The sequence below is a fragment of the Rhinopithecus roxellana genome, chromosome 1 (assembly GCF_007565055.1).
Source record: "Rhinopithecus roxellana isolate Shanxi Qingling chromosome 1, ASM756505v1, whole genome shotgun sequence".
Lineage (NCBI taxonomy): Eukaryota > Metazoa > Chordata > Mammalia > Primates > Cercopithecidae > Rhinopithecus > Rhinopithecus roxellana.
Window position 1 is genome coordinate 125,521,780 of NC_044549.1, and position 15,460 is coordinate 125,537,239.

At 41.5% G+C, this 15,460-nt stretch overlaps 1 protein-coding gene across 1 annotated transcript in view; it reads right to left on the reverse strand.

The window, feature by feature from the left end:
* The window catches only part of KLHL12 (kelch like family member 12), a 38,946-nt gene extending 33,996 nt beyond the window's left edge, over positions 1-4,950 (reverse strand). Inside the window, exons 1-2 of the mRNA XM_010378828.2 lie at positions 4,772-4,950; positions 2,335-2,574 (exon numbers count right to left, since the gene is read on the reverse strand). Of these exons, the coding sequence (XP_010377130.1) occupies positions 2,335-2,529 (195 nt within the window). The 5' untranslated portion in view covers positions 2,530-2,574; positions 4,772-4,950. The remainder of the gene's footprint in view (positions 1-2,334; positions 2,575-4,771) is intronic.
* Positions 4,951-15,460: the final 10,510 nt, after the last annotated feature.

The following is a 15,460-nucleotide window of genomic DNA, read 5'->3' on the forward strand; positions in this document are numbered from 1 at the left end:
CATGGCTGAAGAGAACAAGGAAACCATCTAGTTCAACTGCTTTATTTTACAGATCAACCCAGTGAAGTGAGATGGTTCCCAGGGTTTATACAGAATTGCTGAGAGAACTAAGCCTAGAATCCAGGTCTCTGGACTCTCTCCTTTAAATAATTACTCTTAAAAATAAAGACAAAACCAGGGCCGGGTGCGGTGGCTCAAGCCTGTAATCCCAGCACTTTGGGAGGCCGAGACGGGCAGATCACAAGGTCAGGAGATCAAGACCATCCTCGCTAACACGGTGAAACCCTGTCTCTACTAAAAACTACAAAAAACTAGCCGGGCGAGGTGGCAGGTGCCTGTAGTCCCAGCTACTCGGGAGGCTGAGGCAGGAGAATGGCGTGAGCCCGGGAAGCGGAGCTTGCAGTGAGCTGAGATCCGGCCACTGCACTCCAGCCTGGGCGACAGAGCGAGACTCGTCTCAAAAAAATAAATAAATAAATAAATAAATAAATAAAGACAAAACCATCTAGCATTTTCTTGCCTGATGTCAGTTTTTAAAGAAGAAATCATCACTGATGAGAAAAAAAGAATTAATTTCCAAATAACGAAAGAGTAAAGACAGACTATTTTCAAGCTGACAAAAAACAGGATGCACAATATATAACTAGCAATCAGCAGTTCCAGTGCATTTCATGCTCAGCAGCTGCTGGGTGACACTCTCTTTACCCAGTTAAATTCCAAATGCTTCTGATGATCTTGGGTATATCTCATGGCGAACAGTATAGGACAGGGATCTGCCTTGTGATATCACACAAGTGCATTTAAAAATTAGCCTGGATTAGCTGGAATGACCTGTCAGGTTCCTGTTTTCCCTACTAGCCATGGGACTGAGCATTGGCTCATAGTATTTTTAACTATACCGGTTTTAAAATTAGATTGTAAGATATAAAATTCATACTTCGGAGGCTACGGTGGCACAAGAGTTAAAAACTGTTTGGGCTTTAGAGTCGGAAAATATATAATTAAATCCCACCTCTAGCACTTAAAAGCCATGGGACTTTGGGCAAGTGATTTAATATCTGAAACCCTGTTCCTTCATTTGTAAAATGAGATGGTAATACCTACCCCTAGGGTGAGTCAGATATGCACAACAATCACTACTAGCACAGTACCTGACCCATAAAAGGTAGTTACCACCATTATACCATTCTGATCCAGCAGCAATATCTTCACTAAGATGATAGAACTAAAAAAAAAAATACTTGTGCTTAAAAAGACTTAAAAAAGTGTTTTCATAATGAAATATTTCAGGCATACATTAAGTGTAAATTATATAATAAACAGTGGTGCACCCACAACTGAGCTTTGAAAAAATAAATCAAGATAATTTATTTAAATCTGCTCTTAAAATCAGACTTGGGATCTTGAAAAACAAGGACTTGCAATGTTCTTTTCTGTTCAGCTTTCTAAGAGTATTTAACACAATATATTCAACAGCCTTACACCACAATTCAGGTATTTTGTCAGGCAATTACTAAGCAGTTTTTCTTAATACTTTGTGACCACTACCTGTATTCTCTCAAGCCAACCTTTTCCTAATTCCCTTTGTTAAGTGCTTATGAGTTAACATCTTTTTTCAGGTTATACACTCTATGCCTGCACAGCTATTCATTAAAAACTCTTCTTCCTTTCATTTGAAGTTATCCTAACATCTACACTGATTTTCTTCACATATTGTTAGGAGGAGTGGGGTGAGGTCTGAATTCTACTCTTCTCTCCTTCCTTCCTCCTCATCCCTCTGGTACCCACTTAAAAATTTTTAGACTTTAGAAGGAGAAAAGGCCGGGTGCAGTGGCTCACACCTGTAATGCCAGGTGTGGCCACTCCGGGAGGCCAAGGTGGGAGGATTATTTGAGCCCAGGAGTTCAAGACCAGCCTAGGCAACACAGTGAGACCCTGTCTCTACAAATAAATACATAAACAAATAAACAAAATTAAAAACAAGAAAAGGAGAAAAATTGGAAGACAAATTTAAGAAATAGTAAAATCCAATAGCTGACATTTGTGTGTTTTACTGCATATTAAACTATTCTAAGCACTTCGTACGTTATTTCATAAAATAATCTTCACAATAACCTTAATAACCACTGTTATTACATATTACTATTATTCCTAATTTAAAGATGAGGAAACTAAGGCATAGTCATCTAAGTGGTAGATCTTATCCAGAATCTGCCAAAACATGACACTGTAAAAATTCACGATTATATCAAAGTTCTACTATTTTATTCAGTGAAATAAGACAACTAGAGTACCACGGGAGTTTCATTTCTGTGGGGCTAACTTACCACTTACCTCACTAGTGAACATGGCACAGAAGTAATCACTACAGGCAGCCAGCACAATCCGATGGGCAGGGAAGTCTTTCTGCTCTACTCTCAATGTCACATCACAGAGGGTATTGCTCTTCCTGAGGGAGTTCATTGAATTGAGGATGGATTTAGCGTGAGTATTTGTCATTATGTCTTTGGGGGCCATAATGCCTCCCATAAAGCAGTGCGGAGAAAAAACAAAACGGGTCCTTGGATTCTGAAGCTACAAGAGAAAAAAACAATGAGCATATTCAAAGAACTAGGGAAACTGAACATATTTAATTAGCTTTACAAATTAAGAACCTAAGAGGCTTCCCTCAGACCCAAACATATACAAGTTGAGGGCACTCCTATGCCTGGCATCACCACCACTATCTAGCCACTATCTAGTACATGTAAAAGTTCTCTCTTCTTTCTCTGAATTCCTCTATCACGGAGTGTCCCTACCACTTGACATTTATTATGATCAATGCTGAAACGTAAGTAGAGATAAACAATATATGTCCTGTAAATCTTCACAAGGTTCTTGTCTCAAATGACAAATTGAAAATATAAAATTTCTTAAAGGTGTTATATCATTACTATTTAATATCCTTAAGTAGATAAGTATTTAGAGGCTGAGGATCCTGCTTTATATGTTTTCTATCCTAGAAATTGCACAATGAATGTTTAGAATTTAATATAAGAAAAAGTGTGTATTCAACTTCAACTTAGAGCAAGAAAGGCCAGTCAGTAAAAATAAACTTTTTTTCTAAAGAAGTAGCCAAATAATTATGTCTGATGACTTTCAACTACTAGATCTGGATTTCTTCTTAAAACGAAACTTCAGGCCAGGCCCAGTAGCTCACGCCTGTAATCCCAGCACTTTAGGAGGCTGAAGTGGGTGGATCAGTTGAGGTCAGGAGTTTGAGACCAGTCTGGCCAACATGGTGAAACCTAGTCTCCACTGAAAATACAAAAAATAGCCAGGCGTGGTGACGCGTGCCTGTAATCCTAGCTACCAAGGAGGCTGAGGCACGAGAATCGCTTGAACCCAGGAGGTGGAGGTTGAATTGAGATGAGATCACACCACTGCACTCCAGCCTGGGCAACAGGGCGAGACTCTGTCTCAAAAAAAAAAAAAGAAAGAAACTTCAATTGACCTATTACCCTAACTGAATAGTGGAAACCACGCAAGTTATCGATGGACTTAACACTTGCTTAAGATATTGAAGCTCCTCAACAAGAGGGTATTCCTACTCTACATCTGTAAATGTCCATTACTGTTAACGAATCAATATTGGAATCCAAAACTTTCTGAAATGATCCGGCGGAGGGGTGGGGGGACGGCAGGAAATCAAACTGTGGTCTCCAGAAGTCGCAACTCACAATTAATTTTTCTTTTTTTCTTTTTTTTTGAGACGGAGTCTTGCTCTGTCCCCCAGGCTGGAGTGCAGTGGCGCGATCTCCACTCACTGCAAGCTCCACCTCCCGGGTTCACGCCATTCTCCTGCCTCAGCCTCCCGTGTAGCTGGGACTACAGGCGCCCGCCACCGCACCCGGCTAATTTCTTTGTATTTTTAGTAGAGGCGGGGTTTCACCGTGTTAGCCAGGATAGTCTCGATCTCCTGACCTCGTGATCCGCCCGTCTCGGCCTCCCAAAGTGCTGGGATTACAGGCGTGAGCCACCGCGCCCGGGCACCATTAATTTTTCAACAGGAAAAATGAGATCCTAAATTCTCATCTACTTCTGTTTATAGTTGGCATTTTACTCTATAAGCACTACAGATAATCCCGCCAACAACTCTGCATGACCCATTTTACAGAAAAGGGGGTGATTCATCAAAGCATATGTTTTTCAAAAAGACTTAAGTCAACTTAGTTTCAACTCTAGGGCTGTAAAAAGAGTCTGGAACAAATGTCCATTTACTGTGAAGACAGCCTGGGGGGTATTTTATCGTTTCCGTGCCAAAATGACAGTCACCCTAGTGCAGAGTGGCTGGCCTTCCTTCTAGGGGATTCCTGCCTCAACACTCCAAGTCTCAGCATATCCTTCACCCTCACCCTTCTGAAGTTACCTATTTTCTAGAACTTCCGTTAACATCTGAATAGAGGGATTCCACTTCGGGAGATTCGGGGCAGGAATGGGGTAGTAAATTCGGGAAAGACTACATTCTAGAGAAGGAAACGAACTCCTTCCTTCTGATACCACCAGGCATATGACCGGCGCCGCCAGATGGAGGTATCGGAGGGAGGCAATTCAGGGGAGAGTTGAGGGCGACCGAGGCCAGATGCCCCGCACCCCCGCCAGCCTTCCTCCTCTCTCGGGCATGTCTCCCATTCTGCCTCACAGGGAGACCAAGGATGGGGGGTAGGGCCATAACCCGGAGTTGACGGACAGGAAGGGAAGGGCTGACTGCCATCACTTCCGCGCAACTCACCTCCGCACCAGAGCCCACACAGCAGCGCCGGGCCCGTCCCCAGCCTGTGGGGATGGAGTGGGGCGCGGCGCCAGCAGGCGGCTCAGGAAGAGCGGAAGAGCCGCCGCCGCCTCCGCCGCCCCGACCCGGAGGCTCTGGAGCCGTCCAGGTCTGGTCCCTGCGGCCGCGCGACGTGATGACGCAAGGCACCTGGAGCACCGCCCTCCTCCCGCTCGAGTCTGCGTCACGTGAGGAGGTGGTGTCACGTGACCTGCCTGTACGCTGGTGCCGGGCCTCTGCACGTTGCTAGGAAGACCAATTAGAAAAAGGTCGGGTGGGCAGGGCATGGTCGCTCACGCCTGTAATCCTGGCACTTTGGCAGGCCGAGGCGAGCGAATTACCTGAGCTCCGGAGTTCCAGACCCGCCTGGGGAACACGGCAAAACCCCGTTTCTACAAAAAAAAAAAAAAAAAAAAAAATTAGCCCGCGGTGGTGGCCCCGCCTGTAGTCCCAGCTACTCGGGAGGCTGAGGCAGGAGGATCACTTGAGCCAGGCAGCAGAGGTTGCAGTGAGCCGGAGTAGTCACTGCACTCCAGCCTGGGCCACAGAATGAGACCCTGTTAAAAAAAAAAAAAAAAAAAAAAAAGTCCGGGCGTGGTGGCTCACGCCTATAATCCCTGCACTTTGGGAGGCGGAGGCGGGTGTATTACCTGAGGTCAGGAATTTGAGACCAGCCTGGCCAACATGGTGAAACCCCATCTCTACTAAAAATACAAAAAACATTAGCTGGGCGTTGTCTCACGCGTCTGTAATCCCAGCTACTCAGGAGGCTAAGGCAGGAGAATCGCCAGAACCCGGGAGGCGGAGGTTGCAGTGAGCCGAGATCGCGCCGCTGCACTCGAGCCTGGGCGACCGACTGAAACGCCGTCTCCAAAAAAAAAAAAAAGAAAAAACAAAAAAGGCCGGGTGTTGTGGGGTCCGGCAGGGAGCCTGGGAATGTATCTACAGCTCGGCGACTGGCTGAACTTGAGTTCCTCCCTACTGCTCACGAGGCAGGGCAGACAGAGAGAATTCCAACGCTTAATATGCCAAGCACCTGATTGCAGCAAGTATGTTTTACCTTCCAGGTACTGAGAAACTTTTTGACATCGAGAAAACCCACAGAGGCCTCAAATTTCTTCACGTCCATTGTCCACAATGGCCTTTTCGTGCCGAACAACGCTGCGGCGAGAATCCTCTGAGCCCTGCGACCCACAGACCTCAGTATATACTCTGCATCATAATGGGCCCTGTCATCACCACTGAATTGATTCTAAGGAAATTCTAATTGATTCAGTAAATTCTAATTGATTTTGGTGTACTTATCTTAGTGACTGAAAAGGCAAAGAGGTTAATTAGTTCAGCTTATCTGAATGTCTAGACAAATTGTGTTTGGTAATACTATTTTCCTCTGTGAGCCCTTTGATTCTTTTTTTCTTTTTTTTGAGACGGATTCTCGCTCTGTAGCCTAGGCTGGAATGCACTAGTGCGATCTCAGCTCACTGCAACCTGCGCCTCCCGGGTTCAAGCGATTCTTCTGCCTCAGCCTCCCGGAGTAGCTGGGACTACAGGCGCAGGGCACCACGCCGGACTAATTTTTGTATTTTTAGTAGAGACGGTGTTTCGCCATCTTGGCCGGGCTGGTCTCGAATTCCTGACCTCGTGATCTGCCCGCCTTGGCCTCCTAAAGTGCTGGGATTACAGACGGAAGCCACAGCGCCTGGCCCTCTGATTCTTAAGGATTCTAAAACCATAGCCAAGTGGGTAGCATTCTAAATTTACATTGTGTCCCCATCTTCCATATCATACCTTCCTGATCTAAAACTGTCCCTGACTTACATATTGTAGAGAAGAGTGCAAGATTGGTATAAAATTTATTGGGGGCATTTTGGAAATATTCGTCGATTTTAATAAAATTTTCCTTCATATATACTCGTGCACATGTAAAACCATGTATGTACAAGATGGCTAACTGCAGCATTGTTTGTAGATTAGATTGACAACAACCTTAAATGTCCATTAGTAGGGGACTGATTCAATAAAGTATAGTACATCCATAAAATCCAATACCATGAAGCCGTGAACAATGTATATACTCTATTATTGGTGCAAAAAAGGTGGAAGATATATTCATATTTACACGTGTATGTGTAAACTGTATTTGAAAAGACAAAGTGGTAACATTGGTTTCTTTGGGGAAAGGAACTGTCTGGTTGTAAGACAGGGTAGGAAGGAGATTTTTGCCCTTTATAATTTAGTTTGCCTTTTGAATTTTGCATCATGTTAATTAAAAATAATGTTCAGAGCCTGGTGCGGTGGTGTGCACCAGTTGTCCTATCTACTTTGGAGACTGAAGCGGGAAGATTGCTTGAGCCCCGAAGTTCATGACCAGCCTGGGCAACATAGCAAGACCACGCCTCAAAATATATTTATATGTTCAATTTTTTTGAAAAGTAAAAATAGACTGGGCACAGTGGCTCATGCCTGTAATCCTAACACCTTGGGAGGCCGAGGCGGGTGCATCACCTGAGGTCAGGAGTACCAGACCAGCCTGGGCAACATGGCAAAACCCCGTCTCTACTAAAAATAAAAAAATTAGCCGGTCATGGTGGCGTGAGCCTGAAATCCCAGCTACTCGGGAAGCCAAGGCCAGATAATCGCTTGAACGTGGGGAGCAGAGGTTGCAGTGAGTTGAGGTCACCCCACTGCACTCCAGCCTGGGCAACAGGGCAAGACTCCATCTCAAATAAATAAATTAATTAAATAAAATAAAAAGTAAAACTACTTCCTTGTTTTCAGGATGTAAAATAGTACTTTAATGATATTGCCTAATTCCTGGCGGCTAAATTAAGGATTTTTCCAAATATGAAAAGGCACTTAATAAAAGAAACTTTGGCCGGGCGCGGTGGCTCAAGCCTGTAATCCCAGCACTTTGGGAGGCCGAGACGGGCGAATCACAAGGTCAGGAGATCGAGACCATCCTGGCTAACACGGTGAAACCCCGTCTCTACTACAGAATACAAAAAACTAGCCGGGCGAGGTGGCGGGCGCCTGTAGTCCCAGCTACTCGGGAGGCTGAGGCAGGAGAATGGCGTAAACCCAGGAGGCGGAGCTTGCAGTGAGCTGAGATCCGGCCACTGCACTCCAGCCCGGGCCACAGAGCGAGACTCCGTCTCAAAAAAATAAATAAATAAACAAATAAATAAAAATAAAAGAAACTTTATTTAAAGTATGCCCACTTCTTTTATTCACAAAATAAAAGATGAAGAAGCTGTTAGCAAGAATATCACACCAAAGGAACTAGTTCAGACTTCTGACTTTTTTCTTCTTCTTTTTTCTCTTTTTAATATTTGTGTATACATAGTAGGTGTATATATTTAGGGGGTACAAGAGGGATTTTGATACAGGCATGTAATGTGTACGAATCACGTCATAGAAAGTTGGGTATCCATCCCCTCAAGCGTTTATCCTTGTGTTACAAATAATCCAAGTATACTTTTAGTCATTTTAAAATGTACAATTCAATTATTATTGACTGTACTCACCCTGTTCTATCAAATACTAGATCTTATTCATTCTTGCTACTTTTTTGGTACCCATTACCCTCCCCACCTTCACCCAGCCCCCACTGTCCTTCCCAGCCTCTGGTAATCATCCTTCTACTTTCTGTCTCCATGAGTTTGAATGGTTTGATTTTTAGATCCCACAAATAAGTGAGAACATGCTATGTTTGTCTTTCTGTGCCTGGTTTATTTCACTTAATGACCTTCAGTTTGATCCATGTTGTTGCAAATGACAGAATCTCATTCTTTTTAATGACTGAATAGTACTCCATCATGAATAAGTACCACATTTTCTTTATCCATTCATCTAACCTAAGTTGATGGACACTTAGGTTGCTTCCAAATCTTAGTGAACATGCTGCAACAAACATGGGAGTGCAGATATCTCTACAACACACTGATTTACTGTATTTCTTTTTTTTTTTTTGAGACAGGGTCTCGCTCTGTTGCCCAGGCTGGAGTGTGGTGGTGCTCTCTCAGCTCACTGCAACCTCCGCCTCCCAGGTTCAAGCAATTTTTCTGCCTCAGCCTCTCAAGTAGCTGGGACTACAGGTGCGCACTACCACGCCTGCTAATTTTTGTATTTTTAGTAGAGTCAAGGTTTCACATATCGGCCAGGCTGGTCTTGAACTCCTGACCTTGTGATCCACCCACCTCAGCCTCCCAAAGTGCTGGGATTACAGGCATGAGCAACCACACACAGCTGATTTACTTTCTTTTGGGTATATACATAGTAGTGGGATTGCTGGATTGTATGGTAGTTCTAGGTTTAGTTTTTTGAGGAGCCTCCAAACTGTTCTCCATAGTGGTTGCACTAATTTACATTTCCACCAATAGTGTACAAGGGTTCCCTTTTCTCCATATTGTTGCCAGCATTTGTTATTGCCTGACTTCTGGATAAAAGCCATTTTAACTGGGATGAGATGATACCTCATGTAATTTTGATTTGCATTTCTCTGATTAATGATATTGAGCACCTCTTCACATGCCTGTTTGCCATTTTTATGCCTTTTTTTGAGAAATGTCTAAATATTTTGCCCACTTCTATTTTTTAAATATTTATTTATTTTGAGACAGGGTGTTATTCTGTCATCCAGACTGGAGTGCAGTGGTATGATCTCGGTTCACTGCAACTGCTGCTCCCCTATGTCAGGCTCTAGTGATCCTCCCACCTCAGCCTCCTGAGTAGCTAGTATTACAGGTGCATGCCACCACGCTCTGTTAATTAAAAAAAAAATTTTTTTTATGAGAAGAGGTCTCACTAAATAGCCCAGGCTGATCTGGAACTCTGGACTCAAGTGATGTACCTGCCTCAGCCCCCCAAAGTTGGGATTATAGGTGTGAGTCACCGCACCTGGCCTTAACCAGATATAATCAGATTATTAGATTTTTTTCTATAGAGTTGTTTGAGCCCCTTATGTATTCTGTTGATTCATCCCTTGTCAGATGAGTAATTTGCAAATATTTTCTCCCATTCTGTGGACTGTCTCTTCACTTTGTTGATTGTTTCTTTTGCTGTGCAGAATCTTTTTAACTTGATGGGATCCCATTTACCCATTTTTGCTTTGGTTTCTTGTGCTCATACAGTATTACTCAAGAAATTTTTTCCAACCCCACTGGAAACAAGAATTAAAAAAAAAAAAAAAAGAAATTTTTGCCCAGACCAATGTCCTGGAGATTTTCCCCAAAGTTTTCTTATCGTGGTTTCATAGTTTGAGGTCTTAGATTTAAGTCTTTAATCCATGTTGATTTGGTTTTTGTATACGGTGACAGATACGGGTCTAATTTCGTTCTTCTGCATGTGGATATCCAGTTTCCCCAATACCATTTACTGAAGACACTCTTTTCCCCACTGTATGTTCTTTGGGAGCTTTGTGGAAAATGAGTTCACCATAGGTATGTAGATTTGTTTCTGGATTCTCTGTTGTGTTCCATTGTTTTCTCTGTGTGTTTTTATGACAGTACCATGCTGTTTTGGTTACTATAGCTCTGTAGTATAATTTGAAGTCAGGTAATGTGATTCCTCCCATTTTATTCTTTTTGCTCAGGATACATTTGTCTACTCTAGGTCTTTTGTGCTTTCATATACATTTTAGGTTTGTTTTTTATGTTTCCGTGAAGAATGTTATTGGTATTTTAGAGATTGCATTGAATCTGTAGATTGCTTTGGGTAATATGGACATTTTAACAATATCAATTCTCCCAATCCGTTAACATGGAATATCTTTTTATTTTTTGACATTTTTCTTCTATTTCTTTCATCAGTGTTTTATAGTTTTCATCGTAGAGATTTTTATTTTTATTTATTTATTTATTTATTTTTCCCTGAGATGGAGTCTCACTCTGTCGCCCAGGCTGGAGTGCAGTGATGCAATCTTGTACTGCAAATTTCGCCTCCCAGGTTCATGCCATTCTCCTGCCTTAGCCTTCCAAGTAGCTGGGACTACAGATGCCTGCCACCATGCCCGGCTAATATTTTGTATTTTTAGTAGAGATGGGGTTTCACCGTGTTAGCCAGGATTATCTCGATCTCCTGACCTCATGATTCACCTGCCTCGGCCTCCCAAAGTGCTGGGATTACAGGCGTGAGCCACCGCACCTGGCCGAGATTTTTCATTTCTTTGGTTAATTCCTCAGTATTTTAAATTTGTGGTTATTGTAAATGGGATTACTTTTTTAAAATTTCTTTTTCAGATTGTTCGCTGTTGGCATATAGAAATGCTACTGATTTTTGTATGTTGATTTTGTATCCTGCAACTTTACTGAATTTATCAGTTCTAATAGTTTTTTGGTGGAATCTTCAGGTTTTTCCAAATGTAAGATCATGTCATCTGCACACAAAGATAATTTCTTTATTTCTTTCTCTTGTCTGATTGCTCTAACTAGGACGTCCAGTACTATGTTGAATAACAGTGGTGAAAGTGGGCATCTTTTCAGGTTCCAGATCTAAGAGGAAAGGCTCTCAGTTCAATACAGCTGTAGGTCTGTCATATATGGCTTTTATTATGTTGAAGTATGTTCCTTCTATCCTTAGTCTTTTGAGAATCTTTTTCATGAAGGGATGTTGAACTTTATCAAATGCTTTTTCAGCATTAATTGGAAGGATCATATGATTTCATTCATTTGACATGATGTATCACATTGACTGATTTGCATATGTTGAATCATCCTCACAATCCCTTGGAAAACCCCACTTGGTCATGATGAATGATCTTTTAAATGTATGGTTGAATTTGGTTTGCAAGTATTTTGTTGAGAATGTTTGCATCAATATTCATCAGATATGTTGGCCCGTAGTTTTTTTTTTTTTTTTTTTTGATGGGTCTTTGTCTGGTTTTGGTATCAGGGTAATACTGGCCTTGTAGAATGAATTTGGAAGTATTCCCTCCTCCTCTATTTTTTGGAACAGTTTGAGTAGGATAGGTATTACTCTCATTACAAATGTTTGGTAGAATTCATCAGTGAAGCCATCAGGTCCCAGGCTTTTCTTTACTGACAGACTTTTTATTACAGATTTGATCTTGTTACTTCTTACTTGTCTGTCCAGGTTTTGGATTTCTTCATGGTTCAATCTTGGAAGTTTTATGTGTCTAGGAATTTATCCATTTCTTCTAGGTTTTCCAATTTATTGGCATATAGTTGCTCATAGTAGCCATTTTTGTTGTTGTTGTTGATCTTTTGTGTTGTTTTCTTCATTTCAAATTCACTTATTTCTGCTCTGATTGTTATTATTTCTTTTCTTCTACAATTTTGGGCTCTGTTTGCTCTTGCTTTTCTAATTCTTTAAGATGCATCGTTAGGTTTTTTATTTGAAGTTTTTCTTCTTTTTTGATGTAGGCACTTTTAGCTGTAAATTTCCTTCTTAATACTGCTTTCACCATATCCTATAGGTTTTGGCATATTGTCCTTCCATTATCATTTAATAAATTTTTCAATTTCCTTCTTAATTTCTTCATTGACCCACTGGTCATTCAGGAGCATGTTGTTTGATTTCCATGTGTTTATATAATCTCCCAAACTCCTCTTGTTATTGATTTCTAGTTTTATTCCATTGTGGTCAGAGAAGATGCTTCATATTATTTCAATTTTTTTGAGTCTTTTAAGACTTGTTTTGTGATCTAACATATGGTCTGTCCTTGAGAATGATCCATATGCTGAGGATAAGAATGTGTGTTCCGCAGCCACTGGATGAAATGTTCTGTAAATATCTATTAGGTTAATTTATTCTATAGTGCAGATTAAGTTCAATGTTTCTTTGTTGGTATGCTGTCTGGGAGATCTGTCCAGTACTGAAAGCGGAATGTTGAAGTCTTCAGCTATTACTGTGTTGGGGCCTATCTCTGTCTTTAGCTCTAATAATATTTGCTTTATATACCTGGGTACTTCAGTGTTAGATGCATATATGTTTACAAGCATTATATCCTCTTACTGAATTGTCCTGTTCATCATTATATAATGATCTTCTTTGTCTCTTCTTGTTTTTGTCTTAAAATCTATTTTATGTGATACGAGTATAGCTACTCCTGCTCAAGTTTCTATTGGCATGGAGTATTTTTTATCCCATTATTTTTAGTCTCTGTGTATCTTTATAGGTGAAGTGTGCTTTCCATAGGCAACAGATCATTGGGTCTTGTTTTTTCATCCATTCAGCCACTCTATGTCTTTGATTGAAGAGTTTATCCATTTACATTTAATGTTGTTATTGATAGGTAGAGACTTACTCCTGCTGTTTTTTTTTTTTTTTTGGAGACAGAGTCTCGCTCTGTCACCCAGGCTGGAGTGCAGTGGCCGGATCTCAGCTCACTGCAAGTTCTGCCTCCCGGGTTCAGGCCATTCTCCTGGCTCAGCCTCCCGAGTAGCTGGGACTACAGGCGCCTGCCACCTCGCCCGGCTAGTTTTTTGTATTTTTTAGTAGAGACGGGGTTTCACCGTGTTAGTCAGGATGGTCTCGATCTCCTGACCTCGTGATCCACCCGTCTCGGCCTCCCAAAGTGCTGGGATTACAGGCTTGAGCCACCGTGCCCGGCACTCCTGCTGTTTTATTATTTGTTTTCTGGTCTTCTCTTCCTTCTTTCCTTCCTTCCTGTCTTTCTTTCAGCGAAGGTGATTTTCTCTGATGGTATGCTTTAATGTCTTGCTTTTTATCTTTTGTGTATTCATTGTATGTTTTCAGTTTGAGGTTACCACAAAGCTTGCAAATACCATATTCTAACCCATTATTTTAAACTGATGATGACTTAACACTTATTGCATAAACATGCAAAAACTAGTAAAAACTCTACACTTTTTCATCCCACACTCTCTTTAACTTTTTGTTGTTTTCCTTTATGTCTTATTGTACTATCCATGTCTTGAAAGTTGTTGTAGTTATTATTTTGGATTGATTCATCATTTAGCCTTTCTACTTAAGAGTAGTTTACACACCACAATTACAGTGTTACACTGTTTTTCTGTGTTCTATTACCAGTGAGTTTTATACCCGCAGATGATTTCTTCTTGCTCGTTCACATCCTTTTCTTTCAGATTGAAGAATTCCCTTTAGCATTTCTTGTAGGACGGTCTGGTGTTGATGAAATCCCTCAATTTTTGTTTGTCTGGGGAGGCCTTTATTTTTCCTTCACGCTTGAAGGATATTTTTGCCAGATATGCTATTCTAGAGTAACTTTTTTCCTTTAGCACTTTAAATATGTCATGCCATGCTCTCCTGGAGTGTAAGGTTTCCACTGAAAAGTCTGCTGCCAGATGTATTGGAGCCACACTGTATGTTGTTTCTTTTCTCTTACTGCTTTTAGGATTCTTTCTTTATCCTTGACCTTTGGGAGTTTGATTATTAAATGTCTTGAGTTAGTCTTTGGGTTAAATCTGCTTGGTGTTCTATAACCTTCTTGTACTTGAATGCTGGTATCATTCTCTAGGTTTGAGAAGTTCTCTGATATTATCCCTTTGAATAAAATTTCTAACCCTATCTTTTTCTCTACCTCCTCTTTAACACCAATAACTCTTAGAATTGCCCTTTTGAGGCTAATTTTCTAGATCTTGTAGGCATGCTTCATTTTTTTTCTCTTTTCTTTTGGTTCCTCTGTGTATTTTCTTTCTTTTTTCTTTTTTTTTTTTCTTTTCTTTTCTTTCTTTGAGATGGATTCTCACTCTGTTGCCAGGCTGGAGTACAATGGCATGATCTTGGCTCACAGCAACCTCTGTCTCCCAGGTTCAAGTGATTCTCCTGCCTCAGCCTTCCGAGTAGCTGGGACTACAGGCACGCACCACCACGCCCAGCTAATTTTTGTATTTGTAGTACAGACGGGGTTTCACCATGTTGGCCAGGAGGGTCTCGGTCTCCTGACCTCATGATCCACCCGCCATGGCCTCCCAAAGTGCTGGAATTACAGGCATGAGCCACCACACCTGGCCTGACTGTGTATTTTCAAACAGCCTGTCTGCAAGCTCACTAATTCTTTCTTCTGCTTGATCAGTTCTGCTATTAAGAGACACTGATATATTCTTCAGCATGTCAATTGCACTTTTCAACTCTAGAATATCTGGTTGATTCTTTTTAATACTTTCAATCTCTTTGTTAAATTTATCTGATAGAATTCTGAATTCCTTCTCTGTGTTATCTTGAATTTCTTAGCGTTTCCTCAAAACAGCTATTTTGAACTCTCTGTCTGAAAGGTCATGTATCTCTTTTTCTCCAGAATTGGTCCCTGGTGCCTTACTTAATTCATTTGTTGAGGTATGTTTTCCTGGATGGTGCTGATGCTTGTCAATGTTTCTCAGTGTTTGGGCATTAACAAGTTAGGTATTTATTATAATCTTCACTGTCTGGGCTTGTTTGTGCCTGTCCTTCTTGGGGAGGCTTTCCAAGTATTTTAAGGGACTTGGACCCCAAGCCCAGTAATTCTGTGTTTTTTGCAGACTCATAGAGGTACTGCCTTGGTGGTCTTGCATAAGATCCAGAAAAATTCTCTGGATTATCAGGCAGAGACTCTTGTTCTTTTCCGTTACTTTCTCCCAAATAAACAGAGTGTCTCTCTGTGTGCTGAACCACCTGGAACTGGGGGTGTGGTGATGCAAGGACCCTGTGGCCATCACTGTTGGGACTGTGCTT